We start from the raw sequence: 24,904 nt of genomic DNA, 5'->3' as shown, positions 1-24,904 counted from the left end.
GAACCAAGAGGGCAGCATGAGTAGAGCAGTGGAAATCTCCTCCCAAAAGCACATATATTTTTGAAAATACAACAAATACAACCATCCTAAAAGACCAGAAGACACAGGACAACAGCCAGACTACATCCACACCTGTGAGAACCCCAGCGCCTCGCAAAGGGAGTAAGATACAAGCCGCGGCCCGGCGGGACCCGAGCACCCCTCACGCCAGCCTCCAGCGGGAGGAGAGGAGTCAGAGCAGGGAGGGAGAGGGAGCCCAGGCCTGCTAAACACCCAGCCGTAGCCATCCACACCAGAGTGCAGACACAGTGCGTGCATGGGGTGCTGGAAACTAGGGAAACAGGACAGTAAGAACTGTGAGCGAGTCCCTGCAGCCGGTGCCACAGAGACAAAGAAAGCGAGTGCTTTTCTAAAGTCTTAAAGGACAGGGACCCCACAGCTGGACAGAAACATCCAGGGACACTTAGCCCAGCAGCTGGGAATCCTGGGGAACTACGGGCACCCTAACCCGTCGGACAGAAGCACACCTCGGAGGCCCCTCACAGAGAAAAACAGCCTCCCCACCGTTTCCCCAACGACGCAGCTCCGCCATATCGGAGGAGCAGCCTAAGGCAGGCCACACCCACAGCAACCGCATAGCTAAACTACATAGCGGTTGGGCAAGATTCAGAAGCCCCATCTGCGTGCAGCTCCCCAGCACAAGCCACTAGAGGCCGCTGTTCTCCCAGTAGAGGAAGGCCACAAACCAACAAGAAGGGACGTTCTCCCAGCCTGTCACTCGCGCCAGCTCCGCAAACTATCTCTATTGCCACGAAAAGGCAGAATTTGAGACAGACCAAAATCACAGAGTTAACCCCAGAGAAGATAGACCTAACCAGTCTTTCTGAAAAAGAATTTGAAATAAAGATAATAACCATGCTGACAGAGCTGCACAGAAATATACAAGAGTTAAGGGACGACGTCTGGAGGGAGATTACAGAAATTAAACAATCTCTGGAAGGATTTATAAGCAGAATGGATAAAATGCAAGAGGCCATTGATGGAATAGAAACCAGAGAACAGGAATGCATAGCTGATGCAGAGAGAGATAAAAGGATCTCCAGGAATGAAACAACATTAAGAAAACTGTGTGACCAATCCAAAAGAAACAATATCCTCATTATAGGGGTACCAGAAGAAAAGAGAAAGAAAGGGATAGAAAGTGTCTTTAAATAAATAATTGCTGAAAACATCCCCAACATGGGGGAGGAAATAATCGATCAGATGATGGAAGCACACAGAACTCCCAACAGAAGGGACCCAAGGAGGACAACACCAAGACACATAATAATTAAATGGCAAAGATCAAAGACAAGGACAGAGTTTTAAAGGCAGCTAGAGAGAGGAAAAAGGTCACCTACAAAGGAAAACCCATCAGGCTATCATCAGACTTCTCGAAAACTTACAGGCCAGAAGAGAATGGCATGATATATTTAATGCAGTGAAACAGAAGGGCCTTGAACCAAGAATACTGTATCCAGCACGATTATCATTTAAATATGAAGGAGGGATTAAACAATTCCCAGACAAGGAAAAGTTGAGGGAATTTGCCTCCCACAAACCGCCTCTACAGGGTATTTTAGAGGGACTGCTCTAGACGGGAGCACTCCTAAGACTTAATAGATGTCACCAGAGAAAATAAAATCACAGCAAAGAAAGCAGACCAACCAAATACTAACTAAAGGCAAAAAATAAAATCAACTACCCACAAAAGCAGTTAAAGGAAGCACAAAAGAGCACAGAATTAAACAACCAACATAAAGAATGGAGGAGGAGGAATAAGAAGGGAGAAAAATAAAGAATGACCAGACAGTGTTTAAAATAGTTCAATAAGCAAGTTAAGTTAGACAGTAAGATACTAAAGAAGCTAACCTTGAATCTTTGGCAACCACGAATCTAAAGCCTGCAATGGCAATAAGTACATATCATTCAATAATCATGCTAAGTGTAAATGGACTCAATGCACCAATCAAAAGACACAGAGTAACAGAACGGATAAAAAAGCAAGACCCATCTATATGCTGCTTATAAGAAACTCACCTCAAACCCAAAGACATGCACAGTTTAAAAGTCAAGGGATGGAAAAGATATTTCATGCAAACAACAGGGAGAAAAAAGCAGGTGTGGCAATACTAGTATCAGACAAAATAGACTTCAAAACAAAGAAAGTAACAAGAGATAAAGAAGGACATTACATAATGATAAAGGGCTCAGTCCAACAAGAGGATATAACCATTATAAATATATATGCACCCAACACAGGAGCACCAGCATGTGTGAAACAAATACTAACAGAACTAAAGGGGGAAATAGACTGCAATGCATTCATTCTAGGAGACTTCAACACGCCACTCACTCCAAAGGATAGATCCACCGGAAAGAAAATAAGTAAGGACACGGAGGCACTGAACAACACACTAGAAAAGATGGACCTAATAGGCATCTATAGAACTCTACATCCAGAAGCAACAGGATACACATTCTTCTCAATTGCACATGGAACATTCTCCAGAATAGACCACATACTAGGCCACAGAAAGAGCCTCAGTAAATTAAAAAAGACTGCAATGCTACCAACCAACTTTACAGGCCACAAAGGTATAAAACTAGAAATAAATTGTACAAAGAAAACGAAAAGGCTTACAAACATATGGAGGCTTAATAACATGCTCCTAAATAATCAATGGATCAACAAACAAATTAAAATAGAGATCAAGGAATATATGGAAACAAATGACAACAACACAAAGCCCCATCTTCTATGGGACATAGCGAAAGCAGTCTTTTTTTTTTTTTCATCATTAATCTACAGTTACATTAAGGACATTGTTTACTAGACTCTCCCCTTCACCAAGTCTCCCCCACACCCCCGTTCACAGTCACAGTCCTTCAACATAGTAAGATGCTGTAAAATCACTACTTGTCTTCTCTGTGTTGCACAGCCCTCCCCGTGCCCCCCAACACTATACATGCTAATCGAAATGCCCCCTTTCTTTTCTTCCCGCCCTTATCCCTCCCTTCCCATCTGTCCTCCCCAGTCCCTTTCCCTTTGGTAACTATTAGTTCATTCTTGGGTTCTGTGCTTCTGCTGCTGTTTTGTTCCTTCAGTTTTCTTTTGTTCTTATACTCCACATATGAGTGAAATCATTTGGTACTTGTCTTTCTCCACCTGGCTTATTTCACTGAGCATAATACCCTCTAGCTCCATCCATGTTGTTGCAAATGGTAGGATTTGTTTTTTTCTTATGGCTGAGTAATATTCCCTTGTGTATATGTACCACGTCTTCTTTATCCATTCATCTACTGATGGACATTTAGGTTGCTTCCATATCTTGGCTACTGTAAATAGTGCAGCGATAAACATAGGGGGTGCATCTGTCTTTTTCAAACTGGAGTGCTGCATTCTTAGGGTAAATTCCTAGAAGTGGAATTCCTGGGTCAAATGGTATTTCTATTTTCAGCATTTTGAGGAACCTCCATACTGCTTTCCACAATGGTTGAACTAATTTACATTCCCACCAGCAGTGTAGGAGGGTTCCCCTTTCTCCACAACCTCGCCAACATTTGTTGTTGTTTGTCTTTTGGATGGTAGCAATCCTTACTGGTGTGAGATGATATCTCATTGTCATCTTAATTTGCATTTCTCTGATGACAAGCGATGTGGAGCATCTTTTCATGTATCTGTTGGCCATCTGAATGTCTTCTTTAGAGAACTGTCTATTCAGCTCCTCTGCCCATTTTTTAATTGGATTATTTGCTTTTTGTTTGTTGAGGTGTGTGAGCTCTTTATATATGTTGGATGTCAACCATTTATCGAATCTGTCTTCAATTTTCGAATATATTCTCCCATACTGTAGGATACTTTTCGTTCTATTGATGGTGTCCTTTGCTGTACAGAAGCTTTTCAGCTTGATATAGTCCCATTTGTTCATTTCTGCATTTGTTTCCCTTGCCTGGGGAGATAAGTTCAAGAAGAGGTCACTCATGTTTATGTCGAAGAGATTTTTGCCTACATTTTTTTCTAAGAGTTTTATGGTTTCATGACTTACATTCAAGTCTTTGATCCATTTTGAATTTACTTTTGTGTATGGGGTTGGACAGTGATCCAGTTTCATTCTCTTACATGTAGCTTGTCCAGTTTTGTCAGGACCATCTGTTGAAGAGACTGTCATTTCCCCATTGTATGTCCATGGACCCTTTATTGAATATTAGTTGACCATACATGTTTGGGTTAATGTTTGGAGTCTCTATTCTGTTCTATTGGTCTGTGGCTCTGTTCTTGTGCCAGTACCAAATTGTCTTGATTACTATGGCTTTGTAGTAGAGCTTGAAGTTGGGGAGTGAGATCCCCCTCACTTTATCCTTCATTCTCAGGATTGCTTTAGCTATTCGGGGTCTTTGGTGTTTTCATATGAATTTTTGAACTATTTGTTCCAGTTCATTGAAGAAAGCTGTTGGTAATTTGATAGGGATTGCATCAAATCTGTATTTTGATTTGGGCAGGATGGCCATTTTGACGATATTAATTCTTTCTAGCCAAGAGCATGGGATGAGTTTCCATTTGTTAGTGCCCTCTTTAATTTCTCTTAAGAGTGTCTTATAGTTTTCAGGGTATAGGTCTTTCACTTCCTTGGTTAGGTTTATTCCTAGGTATTTTATTCTTTTTGATGCTATTGTCAATGGAACTGTCCTCCTGATTTCTCTTTCTGTTAGTTTATTGTTAGTGTATAGGAAAGCCACAGATTTCTGTGTGTTAATTTTGTATCCTGCAACTTTGCTGCATTCCGATATCAGTTCTAATAGTTTTGGAGTGGAGTCTTTAGGGTTTTTTATGTACAATATCATGTCATCTGCAAATAGTGACAGTTTAACTTCTTCTTTACCAATCTGGATTCCTTGTATTTCTTTGTTTTGTCTAATTGCCGTGGCTAGGACCTCCAGTACTATGTTGAATAACAGTGGGGATAGTGGGCATCCCTGTCTTGTTCCTGATCTCAGAAGAAAAGCTTTCAGCTTCTCGCTGTTCAGTATGATGTTGGCTGTGGGTTTATAATATATGGCCTTTACTATGTTGAGGTACTTGCCCTCTATACCCATTTTGTTGAGAGTTTTTATCATGAATGGATGTTGAATTTTATCGAATGGTTTTTCAGCTTCTATGGAGATGATCATGTGGTTTTTGTCTTTCTTTTTGTTGATGTGGTGGATGATGTTGATGGATTTTTGAATGTTGTACAATCCTTGCATCCCTGGGATGAATCCCACTTGGTCATGGTGTACGATCCTTTTGATGTATTTTTGAATTCGGTTTGCTAATATTTTGTTGAGTATTTTTGCATCTACGTTCATCAGGGATAGTGGTCTGTAGTTTTCTTTTTGGTGGGGTCTTTGCCTAGTTTTGGTATTAGGGTGATGTTGGCTTCATAGAATGAGTTTGGGAGTATTCCCTCCTCTTCTATTTCTTGGAAAACTTTAAGGAGAATGGGTATTATGTTTTCCCTGTATGTCTGATAAAATTCCAAGGTAAATCCATCTGGCCCGGGGGTTTTGTTCTTTGGTAGTTTTTTGATTACTGCTTCAATTTTTTTGCTGGTAATTGGTCTGTTTAGATTTTCTGTTTCTTCCTTGGTCAGTCTTGGAAGGTTGTATTTTTCTAGGAAGTTGTCCATTTCTCCTAGGTTTCCCAGCTTGTTAGCATATAGGTTTTCATAGTACTCTCTAATAATTTTGTATTTCTGTGGAGTCCGTTGTGATTTTTCCTTTCTCGTTTCTGATTCTGTTGATGTGTGTTGACTCTCTTTTCCTCTTAATAAGTCTGGCTAGAGGCTTATCTATTTTGTTTATTTTCTCAAAGAACCAGCTCTTGGTTTCGTTGATTTTTGCTATTGTTTTATTCTTCTCAATTTTGTTTATTTCTTCTCTGATCTTTATTATGTCCCTCCTTCTGCTGACCTTAGGCCTCATTTGTTCTTCTTTTTCCAATTTCAATAATTGTGACATTAAACCATTCATTTGGGTTTGTTCTTACTTCTTTAAATATGCCTGGATTGCTATATACTTTCCTCTTAAGACTGCTTTTGCTGTATCCCACAGTAGTTGTGACTTTGTGGTGTTGTTGTCGTTTGTCTCCATATATTGCTGGATCTCCATTTTGATTTGGTCATTGATCCATTGATTACTTAAGAGCGTGTTGTTAAACCTCCATGTGTTTGTGAGCCTTTTTGCTTTCTTTGTACAATTTATTTCTGGTTTTATGCCTTTGTGGTCTGAAAAGTTGGTGGGTAGGATTTCAATCTTTTGGAATTTACTGAGGCTCTTTTTGTAGCCTAGTATGTGGTCTATTCTGGAAAATGTTTAATGTGCACTTGAGAAGAATGTGTATCCTGTTGCTTTTGGAAGTAGAGTTCTGTAGATGTCTATTAGGCCCATCTGTTCTAGTGTGTTGTTCAGTGCCTCTGTGTCCTTACTTATTTTCTGTCTGGTGGATCTGTCCTTTGGAGTGAGTGGTGTGTTGAAGTCTCCCAGAATGAATGCATTGCATTCTATTTCCTCCTTTAATTCTGTTAGTATTTGTTTCACATATGTTGGTGCTCCTGTATTGGGTGCATATATATTTATGATGGTTATATCCTCTTGTTGGACTGAGCCCTTTATCATTATGTAATGTCCTTCTTTATCTTTTGTTACTTTCTTTATTTTCAAGTCTATTTTGTCTGATACTAGTATTGCAACACCTGCTTTTTTCTCTCTGTTGTTTGCATGAAATATCTTTTTCCATCCCTTAACTTTAAGTCTGTGCATGTCTTTGGGTTTGAGGTGAGTCTCTTGTAAGCAGCATATGGATGGGTCTTGCTTTTTTATCCATTCTATTACTCTGTGTCTTTTGATTGGTGCATTCAGTCCATTTACATTTAGGGTGATTTTTGAAAGGTATGTACTTATTGCCATTGCAGGCTTTAAGTTTGTGGTTACCTAAGGTTCAAGGTTAGCTTCTTTACTATCTTACTGTCTAACTTAACTTGCTTATTGAGCTATTATTAACACAGTCTGATAATTCTTTATTTCTCTCCCTTCTTATTCCTCCTCCTCCATTCTTCATATGTTGGGTGTTTTGTTCTGTGCTCTTTTCAGGAATGCTCCTATCTAGAGCAGTCCCTGTAAGATGCCCTGTAGAGGTGCTTTGTGGGAGGCAAATTCCCTCAACTTTTGCTTGTCAGGGAATTGTTTAATCCCTCCTTCATATTTAAATGATAATCGTGCTGGATACAGTATTCTTGGTTCATGGCCCTTCTGTTTCATTGCATTAAGTATATCATGCCATTCTCTTCTGGCCTGTAGGGTTTCTGTTGAGAAGTCTGATGATAGCCTGATGGGTTTTCCTTTGTAGGTGACCTTTTTTTTCTCTCTGGCTGCCTTTAATACTTTGTCCTTGTCTTTGATCTTTGTCATTTTAATTATTATGTGTCTTGGTGTTGCCCTCCTTGGATCCCTTGTCATGGGAGTTCTGTGTACCTCTGTGGTTTGAGAGGCCATTTCCTCCCCTAGTTTGGGGAAGTTTTCAGCAATTATTTCTTCAAAGACACTTTCTATCCATTTTTCTCTCTCTTCTTCTTCTGGTACTCCTATAATGCGGATATTGTTCCGTTTCAAATGGTTACTCAGTTCTCTTAAAATTCTTTCATTCCTGGAGATCCTTCTATCTCTCTCTGCATCAGCTTCTCTGCGTTCCTGTTCTCTGTTTTCTAGTCCGTTAATGGTCTCTTGCATCTCGTCCATTCTGTTTTGAAGTCCTTCCAGAGCTTGTTTTATTTCTGTATTCTCCTTCCTTAGTTCTTGCATATTTCTCTGCAAGTCCATTAGCATGATTATGACTTTTGTTTTGAATTCTTTTTCAGGAAGATTGGTTAAATCTATCTCCCCAGGTTCCTTCTCAGGGGAAGATGTAGCAGATGTTGAAGCTGTCTGGGTTAGTCTTGTCTGGATCAAATTTTTTTGCCTTTCCATGTTGATAGGTGCAATGGTGAGCTATTTACTTTCTGTCAGCTGGGAGGGCCAAGGCTTTCCACTAGCTCCTGTCCTTTCTTTACTGGGACAACTGCGACCCCTAGTGGCTTGTGTTGAGCAATTGCGTGTAGACTGGGTCTCTGTATCTTGCCTGGCCGGTATGGAGGAAGCTCCCTTGCTGTGGGCGTGGCCAGTCTCAGGCCGCTTCTCTGCTATGGCGGGGCCCCGGAGGGGTAATGGACGGGGGGCTGTTTGGCTGTTTACCTCCATGAGGGGTCTCAGAGCTGTTGCCCAGGGGGTTATTGCGCCTGGGGTTCCCTGGAATTTCCAGCTGCTGGACTTTGACCCGGGATGCTTCCGTCCAGCTGTGGCATTCCTGTCCATTTAAGACTTTCAAAAAGCACTCGCTTTTCTTTGTCACAGGGGGGCCGGCTTCAGGACCCGCTCAAAGGTCTTGCTGTCCTGTTTCCCTAGTTTCCAGCACCCCACTCATGCACTGTGTCTGCACTCTGGTGTGGATGGCTAGGGCTGGGTGTTCAGCAGTCCTGGGTTCCCTCTCCCTCCCCGCTCCGACTCCTCTCCTCCCGCCGGGAGCTGGGGTGAGGGGTCCTCGGGTCCCGCTGGGCTGTGGCTTGTATCTTACCCATTTCACCAGTTACTGGGTTCTCGCAGGTGTGGATGAAGTCTGGCTGTTGTCCTGTGTCTTCTGGTCTCTCTTTTAGGATTAGCTGTATTTGTTGTATTTTCAAAAGTATATATGTTTTTGGGAGGAGACTCCTACTGTCCTACTCATGCCGCCATTTTGGCTCCGCCCTTCCGAAAGCCGTCTTAAGAGGATAGTATATAGCAATCCAGGCATACTTAAGGAAGAACAATCCCAAATGAATAGTCTAACATCACAATTATCGAAACTAGAAAAAGAAGAACAAATGAGGCCTAAAGTCAGCAGAAGGAGAGACATCATAAAAGATCAGAGAAGAAATAAACAAAATTGAAAACAATAAAACAACAGAAAAAAATCAGTGAAACCAAAACCTGGTTCTTTGAGAAAATAAACAAAATAGATAAGCCTCTAGCCAAACTTATTAAGAGAAAAAGAGAATCAACAAATATTAATAGAATCAGAAACGAGAATGGAAAAATCACGACAGACTCCACAGAAATACAAAGAATTATTAAAGACTACTATGAAAACCTATATGCTAACAAGTTGAAAAATCTAGAAGAAATGGACAACTTCCTAGAAAAATACAACCTTCCAAGACTGACCAAGGAGGAAACACAAAAGTTAAACAAGCCAATTACGAGCAAAGAAATTGAAGCAGTAATCAAGAAATTACCCAGGAACAAAACCCCCGGGCCAGGTGGATTTACCTTGGAATTTTATTATACATACAGAGAAGACATAATACCCATTCTCCTTAAAGTTTTCCAAGAAATAGAGGAGGAGGGAATACTCTCAAACTCATTCTATGAAGCCAACATCACCCTAATACCAAAACCAGGCAAAGACCCCACCAAAAAAGAAAATTACAGACCAATATCCCTGATGAACGTAGATGCAAAAATACTCAACAAAGTATTAGCAAACCGAATTCAAAAATACATCAAAAGGATCATACACCACGAGCAAGTGGGATTCATCCCAGGGATGCAAGGATGGTACAACATTCGAAAATCCATCAACATCATCCACCACATCAACAAAAAGAAGGACAAAAACCACATGTTCATCTCCATAGATGCTGAAAAAGCATTCAACAAAATTCAACATCCATTCATGATAAAAACTCTCAGCAAAATGGGTATAGAGGAAAAGTACTTCAACATAATAAAGGCCATCTAAGATAAACCCACAACTAACATCATACTGAACAGCAAGAAGCTGAAAGCTTTTCCTCTGAGATTGGGAACAAGACAGGGATGCCCACTCTCCCTCCCCACTGTTATTCAACACAGTACTGGAGGTCCTACTCAAGGCAATTAGACAAAACAAAGAAATACAAGGAATCCAGATTGGTAAAGAAGAAGTTAAACTGTCACTATTTGCAGATGACATGATATGGTACATAAAAAACCCTAAAGACTCCACTGCAAAACTACTAGAACTGGTATGAGAATACAGCAAAGTTGCAGGATACAAAATTAACACACAGAAATCTGCGGCTTTCCTATACACTAACAATGAACCAATAGAAAGAGAAATCAGGAAAACAATTCCATTCACAATTGCATCGAAAAGAATAAAGTACCTAGGAATAAACCGAACCAAAGAAGTGAAAGACCTGTATCCTGAAAACTATAAGACACTCTTAAGAGAAATTAAAGAGGGCACTAACAAATGGAAACTCATCCCATGCTCTTGGCTAGGAAGAATTAATATAGTCAAAATGGCCATCCTGCCCAAAGCAATAAACAGATTTGATGCAATTCCCATCAAATTACCAACAACATTCTTCAATGAACTGGAACAAATAGTTCAGAAATTCATATGGAAACACCAAAGACACCGAATAGCCAAAGCAGTCCTGGTAAAGAAGAATAAAGTGGGGCAGGGAATCTCACTCTCCAACTACAAGCTCTACTACAAAGCCATAGTAATCAAGACAATTTGGTACTGGCACAAGAACAGAGCCACAGACTAGTAGAACAGATTAGAGACTCCAGACATTAATCCAAACATATATGGTCAATTAATATTCGATAAAGGAGCCATGGACATACAATGGGGAAATGAGTCTCTTCAACAGATGGTGTTGGGAAAACTGGACAGCTACATGTGAGAGAATGAAACCGGATCACTGTCTAGCCCCATACACAAAAGTAAATTCGAAATGGATCAAAAAGACTTGAATGTAAGTCATGAAACCATAAAACTCTTAGAAAAAAACATAGGCAAAAATCTCTTGGACATAAACATTAGTGACTTCTTCATGAACATCTCTCCGGGCAAGGAAAACAAGTAAAAATGAACAAGGGGGACTATATCAAGCTGAAAAGCTTCTGTACAGCAAAGGACATCATCAATAGAACAAAAAGGTACCCTACAGTATGGGAGAATATATTCATAAATGACAGATCCGATAACGGCTTGACATCCAAAATATATAAAGAGCTCACGCACCTCAACAAACAAAAAGCAAATAATCCAATTAAAAAATGGGCAGCGGAGCTGAACAGACAGTTCTCCAAAGAAGAAATTCAGATGGCCAACAGACACATGAAAAGATGCTCCACATCGCTAGTTATCAGAGAAATGCAAATTGAAAGCACAATGAGATATCACCTCACACCAGTAAGGATGGCTACCATCCAAAAGACAAACAACAACAAAGTTGGCGAGGTTGTGGAGAAAGGGGAACCCTCCTACACTGCTGGTGGGAATGTAAATTAGTTCAACCATTGTGGAAAGCAGTACGGAGGTTCCTCAAAATGCTGAAAATAGAAATACCATTTGACCCAGGAATTCCACTTCTAGGAATTTACCCTAAGAATGCAACAGCCCCATTTGAAAAAGACAGATGCACCCCTATGTTTATTGCAGCACTATGTACAATAGCCAAGAAATGGAAGCAACCTAAGTGTCCAACAGCAGATGAATGGATAAGGAAGATGTGGTACATATACACAATGGAATATTATTCAGCCATAAGAAGAAAACAAATCCTACCATTTGCAACAACATGGATGGAGCTAGAGGGTATTATGCTCAGTGAAATAAGCCAAGCGGATAAAGACAAATAGCAAGTGATTTCACTCATCTGTGGAGTATAAGAACAAATGAAAAACTGAAGGAACAAAACAGCAGCAAAACCCAAGAATGGACTAACAGTTACCAAAGGGAAAGAGACTGGGGAGAATGGGAGGGTAGGGAGGGATAAGGGTGGGGAGGAAGAAAGGGGGTATTATGAGTAGCATGTATAATGTGGGGGGTGGGGGAAAGGGTAGGGCTGTGCAACACATAGAAGACAAGTAGTGATTCTACAACATCTTACTACACTGATGGACAGTGACTGTAATGGGGTTTGTGTGGGGGGCCTTGGTGTAGGGGAGAGCCTAGTAAACATAATGTTCTTCATGTAATTGTAGATTAATGATAACAAAATAAAAAGTATAAAATTTAAAAAAAGGAACAAGGATAGGTTACGGGAGCTCTGACAGGACAGCAAATGTCATAAAAATATTTGCATTATGGGATCTGAGAACAAGAATTGAGGGAGAAGAGTAGGACATTTATTTAAAGAAATAATAGTTGAAAACTTCCCTAACCTAGGAGAGGAAACTGTCATCTATGTCCAGGAAGCACAGAGAGCCCCAGTTAAGATGAACCCAAGGAGGCCCACACCAAAACACTTAATAATTAAAATGTCAGAGATCAAAGACATAGAGAAACATTTAAAAGCAGTGAGAGAAAAGCAACGAATTACCTTAAAGGGAAACCCCTGAAAGCTATCAGGTGATTTTTCAGCAGAAACTCTACATGCCAGAGAGGATGGCATGATCTATTCAAAGTCATGAAAGAGAAAGACCTAAAACGAAGAATACTCTACCCAGAAAGATTATAATTTAGAAATGAAGGAGAGATAAAAAGCTTCTCAGGTAAGCCACCACTAAACCAGCCTTATAAGAAATATTAAAGGACTTCTTTAAAAGGGAAAGAAAAAGCTACTAACTAGAAACAAAATTATGAAAAAAAAATTTCACTAGTAGACACAAACAGCAAAGGTAGTAGACACTTAAAAGCTAGTAAGAAGATGAAAAAAACAAAAGTAGTAAAACCAACTACTTCTAAAAATTAGTTAAGGAAATCACTAATTAAGTAGTAAAGACACCACATAAAATGCAGAAGGGGAGAGTTAAAAATCTAGTGCTGTCAGAACGCATTTGAACTTTATTAAAACTGCTATATATGTAAGACATCACATATATACCACATGGTAACCACAAACCAAAAATCTGTGGTACACAAAAATAAAGAGAAAGGAATCCAACTATAACATGAAAGAAAGTTATTACACACGAGAAAAGAGCAAAAGAAAAGTTCAGAGAATAGCAACAAAAACAACCAGAAAACATTTAACAAAATGGCAGTAACATATATATCAATAATTACTTTAAATATAAATTAACTAAATGGTACAAATGACATAGGGTAACAGAATAAGATCCATCTATATGCTGCCTACAAGAGACTCACTTCAGACCTAAAGACACACAGACCAAAACTGATGGGATGGAAAAAAAGATATTCCATCAAATAGAAATGAAGAGGGGAAAAAAAGCTAGAGTAGCAGTATTTATATCAGACAAAACGGACTTTAAAACAGAGACAAAAGAGGGACAAAGAAGGGCATTATATAACGACTAAGGGCTCAGTCCAGCAAAAAGATGTAACAATTGTAAATATCTGTGTAACCAACAGCAGGGCACCTAAGTACATAAAGCAAATATTAACAGACATGAAGGGAGAAGTTGACAGTAATACCGTTTATAGTAGGCGACTTTAACACCCCGCTTATATCAATGGATAGATAATCCAGACAGAAAATCAGTAAGAAAACAGTGGCTTTGAGTGACACATTAAACTAAATGGACCTAACATATACAGAACATTACATCCCAAAACAGCAGAATACTCATTCTTATCAAGTACACATGGAATATGCTCCAGGATATAGATGTTAGGCTACAAAGTCAGTCTTAATAAACTCAGGAAGACTGAAATCATACCAAACATCTTTTCCAACCACAACAGTATGAACCTGAAATCCAACTACAAACAGGAAAAAAAATTGGAAAAAATATGAACACATGGAGGCTAAACAGCATGCTACTAAATACAATGGGTCAATGAAGAAATTAAAGAAGAAATAAAAAAGTTGGAGAACAATGAAAACAAACACAACAATGCAAAAATCTTATAATGCAAAAGCAGTTCTAAGAGGAAGTTTATCGTATTACAGGCCTACCTCAAGAAATAAGAAAAACTCAAAATAATCTACTCTACACCTAAAGGAACTAGAAAAAGAATACCAAAGCTAACAGAAGGAAGGCAATAAAATCAGAGCAGAAATAAATGAAACTAAAAAAAGAAAAGTACAAAGGATCGATAAAACTAAGTGGTTCTTTGAAAAGATAAAATTGAAAACCTTTAGCTACATTTGTTAAGAGAGAAGGCAAATAAAATCAGAAAGAAATTATAACTGACACCACAGAAATACAAACAATTGTTAAGAGATTACTATGAAGTTATTTGCAAACAAATTAGACAACCTAGAAGAAATGGATAAATTCCTAAAACATGCAATCTCCCGAGACTGAACCAGGAAGAAACAGAAAATCTGAACAATTACTTGTAATGAAACTGAAGCTGTAATTAAAAACTCCCAATAAACAAAAGTCCAGGACAGATGGCTTCATAAAAACAAACATTCAAAGAGTTAATACCTACCCTTCTCATACTATTCCAAAATATTCAAGAGGAAGGAAAGCTTCCAAATTTATTCTACAAGACCAGCATCATTCTAATACCAAAACCAGATGAAGTCTACAGAGAAAATTACAGACCAATACCCCTGATGAATGCAGATGCAAAAATCCTTAACAAAATATTTGCAAGCCAAATTCAAAAAAGCATTAAAAGGATCATTCACCATGGCCACAAAGGATTTACTCCAGAGATAGAAGAATGGTTCAATATCCACAAATCAATGTGATACACATCAGCAAAAGGATAAAAAGAATATGGTTATCTCAACAGATGCTGAAAAAGTTTTTTTTTTAATATGGAATACTTTATGAATTTGGGTGTCATTCTTGTGTAGGGGCCATGCTAATCTTCTCTGTATCATTACTATATGTATCTGTATCGATTAGTATGTGCTACTGAAATGAGCACTGAAAAAACATCTGCTAAAATTCAGCATCCATCATGATAAATTCTCAAGAAAGTGGATAAAGGAGGAACATACCTCAACGTAACAAAGGCCATATATGACAAACCCACAGCTAACATCAGACTCAATGGTGAAAAGCTGAAAGCTTTTCCTCTATGACCAGGAACAAGACAAAGATGCCCAATCTCACCGCTTTTATTCAACATAGAACTGGAAGTCCTACCATAGTATTCAGGCAAGAAAAAGGGGGGGAAAAAAAACATCCAAATTGGTAAGAAATAAATAAAACTGTCACTATTTGCAGATGACATGATATATAAAGACCCTAAAGACTCCACCAAAAAATGACTAGAATAAATGTATTCAGTAAAGTTGCAGAACACAAAATCAACATATAGAAATCTATTGCATTTCTACATATACAAAATGAACCAGCAGAAAGAGAAAATAAGAAAACAATCCCATTTACAACTGCATCAGAAAGAATACCTAGGAATAAATTTAACTAAGAGGTGAAAGACCTGTACTCTGAAAATTATAAGACACTTACAAAAGAAACTGAAGAAGACACAAATAAATGGAAAGCTATCCTATGCTCATGGGGAGGAAGATTCAATATTGTTAAAATGGCCAGACCGTTCAAATTTACAGATTCAGAGCAAAAAATACCAGTGGCAGTTTTCACTGAACTAGAGTAACTAATCCTAAAATTTGTATGGAACAAGAGTCCCTCAATAGCCCAAGCAATACTGAGAAAGAAGAACGAAGCTAGAAGTATCACACTCCCTGATTCCAAACTATACTACAAAACAACAGTAATCAAAACAGTAATGGTACTGGCACAAGAACAGATACACAGACCAATGGAACAGAATAGACAGCCCAGAAATAAACCCATGCCTATATGGCTAAGTTATATGCAATGGGGGAAAGACAGTCTCTTCAATAAATGGTGTTGGGAAAACCAGGCAGCTTCATGCAAAAAGAATGAAACTGGACTAATGCCTTACACCGTACACAAAAAGTCAAACTGGATTAGAGACCTAAATATATAAGACCTGAAACCATAAAAGCTCTAGAAGAAAACAGGCAGCAAACTCTTGAATATTAACATTAGTAACTTTTCTAGGTATGTCTCCCTAGGCAAGGAAAACAAAAGCAAAAATAAGCAGGAGTACATCAAACTAAAAAGCTTCTGCACAGCAAAGGAAACCATCAACAAAACAAAAAGGCAACCTGCTATATGGGAGAATATATTTGCACATGATGTATCTGATAAGAGGCTAATATCCAAAATATATAAAGAACTCATACAAGTCAACACACACAAAAAAACCCACCAAATAATCAGATTAAAAAATGGGCAGAGGACCTGAATAGACATTTTTCCAAATAAGACATACAGATGGCCAACAGGCACATGAAAAGATGCTCAATATCACTAATCATCAGGGAAATGCAAATCAAAACCACAATGAGATATCAACTCATACCAGTCAGAATAGCTAATAATAGCAAGACAAGAAATAATAAGTGTTGGTGAGTGTGTGGAGAAAAGAGAACCATCATACACTGCTCGTGGGATTACAAATTGGTGCAGCCTCTACGGAAAGCAGTATGGAAGTTTCTCAAAAAACTAAAAATAGAAATATCATATGACCCAGCAGTTTTACTTGTGGGAATTCACATGAAGAACAAAATCACTCATCCAAAAAAATATATGCACTCCTATGTTTATCACAGCATTATTTGCAATAGCGAAATGCAGAAACCTAAATGTCCATTGACAGATAAATAGATAAGATGTAGTACATATATACAATGGAATATTAGCCATAAGAAAGAACAATCTTGCTGTTTTTGACAACATGGATGGACCTTGAGGGTATGATGCTAAGTGAAATAAGTTAGACAAAGACAAATCTATGATTTCACTTATATGTGGAATCTAAAAAAAGCAAGCAAAACAAAATTAAAAAGAGACTCACTGATAAATACAGAGAACAGACTGGTGGTTACCATAGAGGAGTAGAGGAAAAAAAACTAGAATGTTTCATTTCTTCATCTGGATAATGGTTACATGAGTGTATACACATGTCAAAATTCATCAAGCTTTACATTAAGATTTGTGCATTTTATTGTATGTCCATAAAGATAAAAATACTAAAAATTATTTTTCAGAAATCAAGGATAGGAACAGGTATTTCTACACTCACATTTATAGCAGCATTATTCACAACAGTCAAAGGTGGAAGCAACCCAAATATCTGTTCATGGATGAACAGATAAAATGTGGTGTGTATACACATACACACAAAGTGTACACTTATACATTTAAGCTATAAAAAAGGAAATTGACACATGCTACAACATATGAACCTTGAAAATATGCTAAGTGAAATAAGCTGATCACAAAAGGACAAACAGAGTATGACTCCACTCATATGAGGTACTTAGAGCAGTTAAATACATATTAGAGACAGGAAGCAGAATGGTGGTTCATTGGGGGTGGGAGGAAAATGGGTTATTGTTTAATGTGTAGAGTTTCAGTTTTATAATATGAGATGGATGTAATGGTTGTACAACGATATGAATTAACTAATGACACTTAACTGTACCTTTAAAAATGATTAAAATATTCAGCTTTATGTTGTCTATTTTACCACAAAATTTTCTTGATCTTACATTTTAATCCTTCCTCATCTAAAACTTCATACAAGTAACTTCAATTCCCTTGCCCTACCTCTTCCAAAGAAACTTCTTTTTTTGTCATTGATATACACTCTTACGAAGGTTTCATATGAAAAACAATGTGGTTACTACATTCACCTATATCAAGTCCCCCTCATGCCCCACTGAAGTCACTGTTCATCAGTGTAGTAAGATGCCAGAGTCACTACTTGTCTTCTCGGTGCTACACTGTCCTCCCGATGACCCCCTCATACCATGTGTACTAATAACTGTAATACCCCTCAGACTCAAAAGGACATATGCATCCCTGTTTATCGCAGCACTATTTACAATAGCCAAGATATGGAAGCAACTTAAGTGTCCATCAGTAGATGAATGGATAAAGAAGATGTGGAACATATACACAATGGAATACTATTCTGCCATAAGAAAACAAATCCTACCATTTGCAACATGGTTGGCGCTAGAGGGTATTATGCTCAGTGAAAAAAGTCAGGCAGAGAAAGACAAGTACCAAATGATTTTCCTCATTTGTGGAGTATAACAACGAAAAAACCTCATTCTTTTTATATCTCTAAATTCAGTAGTCATTTCTAAGTCTTCATCTTACTCGTCCTACTATTACAACTGGCAGAGACCCTGAGACCCTGCTTCTAACTCCTCTCCATGCCTTCCTGGTTCTCCTCCTGTCTCTGCAACTTTTTTTTTGAATCTTCCTTTGTTCTGCCATGCTGCACCATCATTGTTTTCAGCCCCCTTATTTCACCACCCTTGTCCAGGCAAAGCTAGCTACTCTGTTGGTCTTAACTGTTTCCTCTATGACCAATTTTCAACAAGGTTAGAAAGGTACACTCCCCTGTGAATGGTATCAGAATCTGCTCCATGTTCTAAGAACATTTTCTTCCTCATTCTAATTCCTATCCAGTCCAGTTGGAAATTGAACTGTTTTCCCTTTCCTCAACCAGACTTGTGAATTTGGAGGGCAAGGAGAAAATATTTTTATCTTTTCAATACCCAGCACAGTGCTTCAGAACACTGGACATGAGTATAATTCCAACATTGAATTATACTCTAGTCCAGGGCTGTCCAATAGGATTTTTTTGCAATTATGGAAATGTTTTATACTTGTGTTATTGAATATGGTAACCATTAACCACATGTGGCCACTGAGCACCTGAAATGTGGCTAGTACAACTAAAGAAATGAAGTTTTAATTTTAACTTACAACTAAATGGCCATATGTGACTGGTGGCTACCACATTCAATAGTGCTGGTCTAGAAATCCCTCTGGATTCTAGCCTGTCTTATAGCCAGCCTATGGTTATTTTTTAAATATTTTTTTTCTCATGGTCACAAGAGACAAGAATTAGAAATATTCTGACTCACTGCGGATATTTGTCTCCATAGTGTCACTATCAACTAACATAAACAACTCACACAAATTCTGAAAATCTGGGCTTCTTATAACTTTATATGATGGGTTTCCTTCTTAAATTTTTAAGTGTTTCTCCTTAGCCTTATACACTGACACTGTACCATTAAGTTAATGGTTCCAAAGGGAAAAGAAAGCATCCTACCATTCTCACAATGTAGTAGGCCATGGCATGTAAGTGTCGGGTGGAAGTTCCACTACCAATCACAAAGTAATCTGTATATTTCATTTCTGGAGGAACCTTGATCACACAAATGTCTCTTGCATTTTCTTGCCTCAGAAGTGAAACCAGCACATCGATGTCAAACTTGGGAGCAGTATGATCTGAAATGCATAAAGATTTGCTCGTGTCAGGTAGCCAAACAGAAGACAGAAACTGAACGCACCCAGAGATGCTGGCAACTGACAGCGAAAATGCTCCTCCATTGGTAGTGTTTAGATCTTAATGTTTTGAAAGATGGCAGGGCCCAGGCCTTTTGGAAGCTGAACCTGGGCAATTGTTTCCTACAGCACCACTTCACTTTTATGGGAAGGGTGCCAGGTTACACAGAGCCACAATACATCCTTTGTTATTTCCACATGCAAATAGAACCATGTATCAGCAATAAATGACTGTTCACTAGTACTTGAGGAAATGAACAATACACCTTAAACACAGAATTGCTCTAAAAGGATGAAAAACAGCAGCACACACAAGTTGGGAAGGTGGTGATATCCTGGGACATATTAACGTGAATTCTGGCCATAAAGTGTCACAAAACTAGAACTGTGAGCTGGAAGAGCTCTTAGGTAGTACGTGGTCCACAACCTTCACTTCGGAGAGTAAGATTAGATTAGGCCTAGCAGAACAAGGGTGTCGCCCTAAATCAACCAACGAGAGAACTAAAATTTTAACAAATCTTACTTTGAACCCTCAAGTCTTTCTTATAAAGCCATTTGGGGTATGTAACCGTTATCTGCAAACCTTATATATATATTTTTTGTTTTCCCGTAGATTTTTTGATATTCTATTCTTCACCTTGGGAGAATTAGGACCTGTAAATCTACAGTTCTCTTGAGTCCTAAAGCTGACTCGCAAGGACCTAGTGGCTAAGACCACTAAGACCTCTCTCTCTCACATGCTATCCTTTCACAGATGCGATGTTTACCAACTCTCAATTTTCTAAACACTTAAAATAATTAGAGGACCTTAAATTAGCCCCGCCTACTATTGACGCTTCTTACGCACCCCTTAGCCCCCAGCCCAGCCCCTGGCACTTCCTCGGAAACCTCATTCCCCAACACTCTCAAGTCCGTTTCTCTGGCACTAGGGAGAGTGTGAAGGGCGATGAAGACGGTGAGGCCAAGGGTCCAGTGTGGCCCGTTAGGACGCCTGGAGTGTTGGAGACGTCAGTTCATCTCTTGGCCTCAGTTTCCTCACTGTGAAATGGCAGAAGCCCATTTTACCTCTGGAGCTGTGGGAATTGTCACTCCAAGAGAAATGCACATAGAGAGGAACTCCCGGCCACCTGGTCCCCAGCTTCCCGGGGGGCGCGGCCGCCGCCCTCCTCCACGCCAGTTACCTGCAGTGCCTGACTCCGGGTGCCCCTCGCCGGCTGCCTCCGCGGCCCCCTCCTCAAGGCCGGGCCCGCCGTGCAGGCCTCGCGCGCGGTCGGCGCTCAGGCACGCCGGGACAAACGCTGGTCCCACCTTAAGCCGCCGCACCGACAGCAGCCGGAGCTGGGGCCCCACGCCCGACGCAGGCCCGGCTCCCGGGAGCACGGCCCTGCGCCACAGCAGCGCCCCGAGACAGCACGCCGCACGACGGCCAGGCCCCATCGCCGTCGCCGTGCGTCTACGCACGAGGCGGGGCTTTTAATAGAGCGCGAGCAGATTCTGAGGCTTTCAATTGGCCAGGTCAGTGCGGCGGGGTTTGGAAAACTGACGTCAGGGGATGGGTGGGGCCAGGGACCGAAGGCAGGGCTGTGGGCGGAGAGTGAAGCCGGAGCGGGAGCAGGACCAGGTGACCCGGAAGGGCTGACTCAGGGTTAGGTTTTGTAGGAGTCGGAGGACTTGGGTTTACCTACCTTGCTTTGCCTTCCCTCACAGCGCAATTTTTTTTCCCCGTTCTCTCTCAGTCCATTGAAATGCAAACTGCACCAAGGCAGAAATTTTTGTTTTTAACTGTTCTCTCCACAGTGCCCTAAACAGCTGGTACTGAATGTATGGAAATTGCTGCTGTTGGTTAGACTGGAATTCAGATACATAATTCTCTACCCATCTACCATTACCAAAAAATGATCAGGATTCCCTTGCAAATGTGAAATCCCATGAGGCATTCATATCCTGGGCTGGGGTGGGAGGCAGAGGTGTAAAGGACCATTTTGAAAACATTCTTCGTAGATCACCCTTCTCGCACACTTCCCATATGGAGTTCTTTATGCCAAGCGACTGCACCATGAGGCCCACTTCTGTGAAAAGAATGCTGGAGTCCAGTATTAAATCATAGGATTTGAGAGCTGAAATAGACCCAGGGAGAAAAGGCCACTTGCCTGTTGCCAAGGTGGAACTGGAAGCCATCTCTGAGCTCTAGGCCTGGTAACTTCTGAAAGGAAGAGGCCAGTAGAAGGGGGCAAATATCCCAAATGCCTGAAACAGTGCCAAGCACATAGTAGGGCCTCCAAATGCTTAATATGTTATTTAATTTCTTTTAAAGAAATAATTTCAAGCACTAATTTTGGGAAAATTAAAAACTACAGCAATATAAACATTCCAAATACTTAACAATTGCTTCAAGCTATTTGTGAAAAACAGTAAAATATTATAGATAAGTCTCATCTTCTTCACTTCCATTTCCGAAATAGGCATTGCTTTGGCACTTCTCCTAGCTTTTGGCATCAGTTTCACGTTCCCACCGTGTTCTCTGAACACCCCAAACATACTTTACCACCTGCATTTGTCATCTCATTCAATGGTTCATCATCCCACTCTCCTAAACTCTGGACTGCATTCACTCCAGGATCTCCCTGCAATAACTAATCTGTTGTCAAACCCACTTACCCTATGTCCAAATATTTTTTTATTACAACTTCTTGTCTTCATTCTAACTGTTCTTTCCTTAGTCAGAGCACTCATTCATTCTTGCCTAATTACTGAAACAGATTCCACATTTATCTCAACTTTATATTCCTGAGGAGCAAGGCCCCTGAGTCTGTGTCTTAGCTCTACTGCTAATCCAACTGTAGTGTTCCTAATGGGACCTAAAACAAGGTTTCTCCCCAGACTCCACAACCCATTTGAGTGATTGAACCTCAGTGCCATGAACTTCTTCCTGTGGTAGTAAATAATGATACAGAAGCTCTGTGGCCTTCCTGACCCTAAGCCAAATCAGAACCCCACCCTCCACCAACAAGACCTTGAACTGTTTTCTTTCTACCAAAACCTGATTTCTGACAGGCCTCTGATTTCTTCTGTTTAGATCTGTTGACAATCCAGTAAAGATTTTGTTCATTTTTCCTTTTTATAATCCCAGTTTCATGAGTTTCCTCCATTTCATAATTATTACGAGACTTGAATAATTCTGAATATGAATGAATGCAACCCCTGATGACTAAACTCCAAGGGCTGATTCAGAGCAAACAAACTTTGCCTCCTCAGCAGGAGCCCATATCCCCTGATTAGATCCCTGCATTGGGAGGCTTCTAGTCTGGTGCCAAGTCACCACCACAGAAGGGTATCTGGAGGAGGTGAGGGATCACCTCATAGGGTGGTCAAGTTTGAACCTGGGATCTCACCTACGGAAAGCAAGTGACAATGGACATTCATTCCCACTGTTGCAGCAGTTCAATTTTCCTACCTTGCTGGTGGTTTCACAAATCTACCCTACAAAGAAATTTGGAGAGGTGTAACCAGTGAGTTTAGGAGCACTCCTAGCTGATTCATTCAGGCTTCTTAAAATACGGAAAGGCTTTCTTAGCAAACTGAGGCTGAATCCAGTCATGGTATGAGTGGCTTCTGGGGACTCTTCATTTCCTGTAGGTTCTCTCAGTTGTTACTTGCTGCTCATGCAGCTGATGCTCTGGGAAGCAAAGTGACAATATCAAAGGCATAGCTATCTAGGGACCAGTGATGCTTATAGCATTTGTATGGCTTTATTAAACATGTATTTAAATTTTCACCAGACACTAAAGATCACCCATTACATGGTAAAGAGCCATTAGTTCCTCTCTATCTGGCCTGCTTTTATTTCAGCCCCACTGTGCTGAGGAGCCTTCTGAAGGAACCTGGGACCCTGTGGATAAAGTGAAGGTTCTTGTAGCCAGGATTCTCACCTGGCTCTGGTCGGCTAGGCTCACTAAACGTGTGGGCAATACGTGGTTATTGACTCTATATAAGAGCCTCTCCCAGTGCTCTGGGCGACACAGTGGCACAGCTGCAAGGCTGCAGGAGAGCAGAGCAGAGGCTGGAGTGGTGGCAGCGCCGAGGACAGAGACTGAGACAGCTGCGCAGGTAGAGAGACCCTGAGGCAGAGACCAGCTTGCTGCATGCAGACTAGTGCTGAGTGGATGGGATTCTAGTGATTGACCTGCCACTGTAGAAATAAAGTTGGGTATAAACCCTTTCACCCCCAAGACCGTTCTACTGTTATTTCTTTGGTCACATTGAATCCGTAGTGAACTTGCCCATTGGCAAGACAGACCCACACCCTCTCAGATAGCTCTCAACTCCTATAGAAGTCCCTTTGCTATAGGAACTATAGAAGGTCTAGGAATCATTTGAAGAGCCACAGTGGATTGAGTTACTATTTTAACTTTATAAATCATGATTCTTATAGAAAGAAAAGTCTTCACATTGCTAAAGGTTAATTAAATCCATCTCCAAGGATAAAACTGCTTTAACTGCTTGAGAAAAGAACTTAAGAAAGCGTATAAATGCTTTTATGGTTCAATTCATTATTCTTCTTTCCAATACTTCAAACACATTTAGAAAAGATCTTTTCTTTGCAAATCAAGAGTATATGGTGTCTGAAGGTTAAAAAAAAGTATATCAAGTTTACACACATAGTAAACCATCAAATGCAGCTTATAAAATTGACAATGAAGAAATTAGACCCTTTTCCACAGTTAGAGGTTCACCCAAAGTCCAAAACCAAAATACAACGTCTAATAGTCAGGGTGTACATTCTAGCTCTTTTTCATCCTATTCATCAATTCATCTTATTTAAATTAGGATGAATCTTAAATAATTAAGAAGTATCTTAGATAATCCTCTGTCATGTTGGGGTGCAGCAGTTCTTTTTTTAAAAAATGGAAGGGCTTTCTTTGCCCTTTGTTTTCTACAAAATGTGATTCTTATGAATTCCTAAGCAGGAGGCTCCTGCTGCAAGAGGCTTCCCGATTTGAGCCACACTGGGATCTTTGCTTCCTTCTTTTTGCTCCCATTTGTTCTCTTTAGGGTTCTGAAATAACATGGTTCTGACCAAATTAAGATCCAAACATTTCTCTTACAGGGACACATCACAAAAACGTTAGAGTACTAACAGTTTTGACGAGACATCGTCATGTCAGGCAAAGCAGAGTGGCCTGCACCGATTACAAGATAATTAGTTCAAGGTAATTCTAAATTAAAAGGATCCCAATTGAGAAGAATTCTAAGCCAGTGTTCTCTTTCAAAGACCATTCCCTGCCTCCACTTTCCCTTTTCTCTGAAAAATGTTCAGGCTCTAAGCTGCACAGGCAACAAGAGCAGGGAAAACATGGCAAAATGTGCTTTCAGCTGCCTGAAAATACCACGTGAAGACTTTCTCTTGCCAGAAGACAGAAGTGACTTGGCCTCTGCTCTGCTTTGCTGCAGTCTTTATTCT

At 40.0% G+C, this 24,904-nt stretch overlaps 1 protein-coding gene and 1 non-coding gene across 3 annotated transcripts in view; both read right to left on the bottom strand.

Annotated features, from left to right (window-relative positions):
• The window catches only part of MALSU1 (mitochondrial assembly of ribosomal large subunit 1), a 35,199-nt gene extending 14,279 nt beyond the window's left edge, over positions 1-20,920 (bottom strand). Inside the window, exons 1-2 of one of the 2 annotated variants that reach the window (XM_057504583.1) lie at positions 20,625-20,920; positions 19,208-19,386 (exon numbers count right to left, since the gene is read on the bottom strand). In XM_057504583.1, the coding sequence (XP_057360566.1) occupies positions 19,208-19,386; positions 20,625-20,880 (435 nt within the window). In that variant the 5' untranslated portion in view covers positions 20,881-20,920. The remainder of the gene's footprint in view (positions 1-19,207; positions 19,387-20,624) is intronic. The other variant, XM_036877661.2, reaches the window with a different exon arrangement.
• On the bottom strand, positions 14,823-14,929 carry LOC118908509 (U6 spliceosomal RNA). The gene has a single exon (XR_005023216.2). It is a non-coding gene; the product is annotated as a U6 spliceosomal RNA (small nuclear RNA).
• Positions 20,921-24,904: the final 3,984 nt, after the last annotated feature.

The sequence above is a fragment of the Manis pentadactyla genome, chromosome 7, assembly GCF_030020395.1.
Source record: "Manis pentadactyla isolate mManPen7 chromosome 7, mManPen7.hap1, whole genome shotgun sequence".
Taxonomy (NCBI): Eukaryota; Metazoa; Chordata; class Mammalia; order Pholidota; family Manidae; genus Manis; species Manis pentadactyla.
Note: the sequence above shows the minus strand (reverse complement) of the source record. Positions and strands in the feature narration are given on the sequence as shown.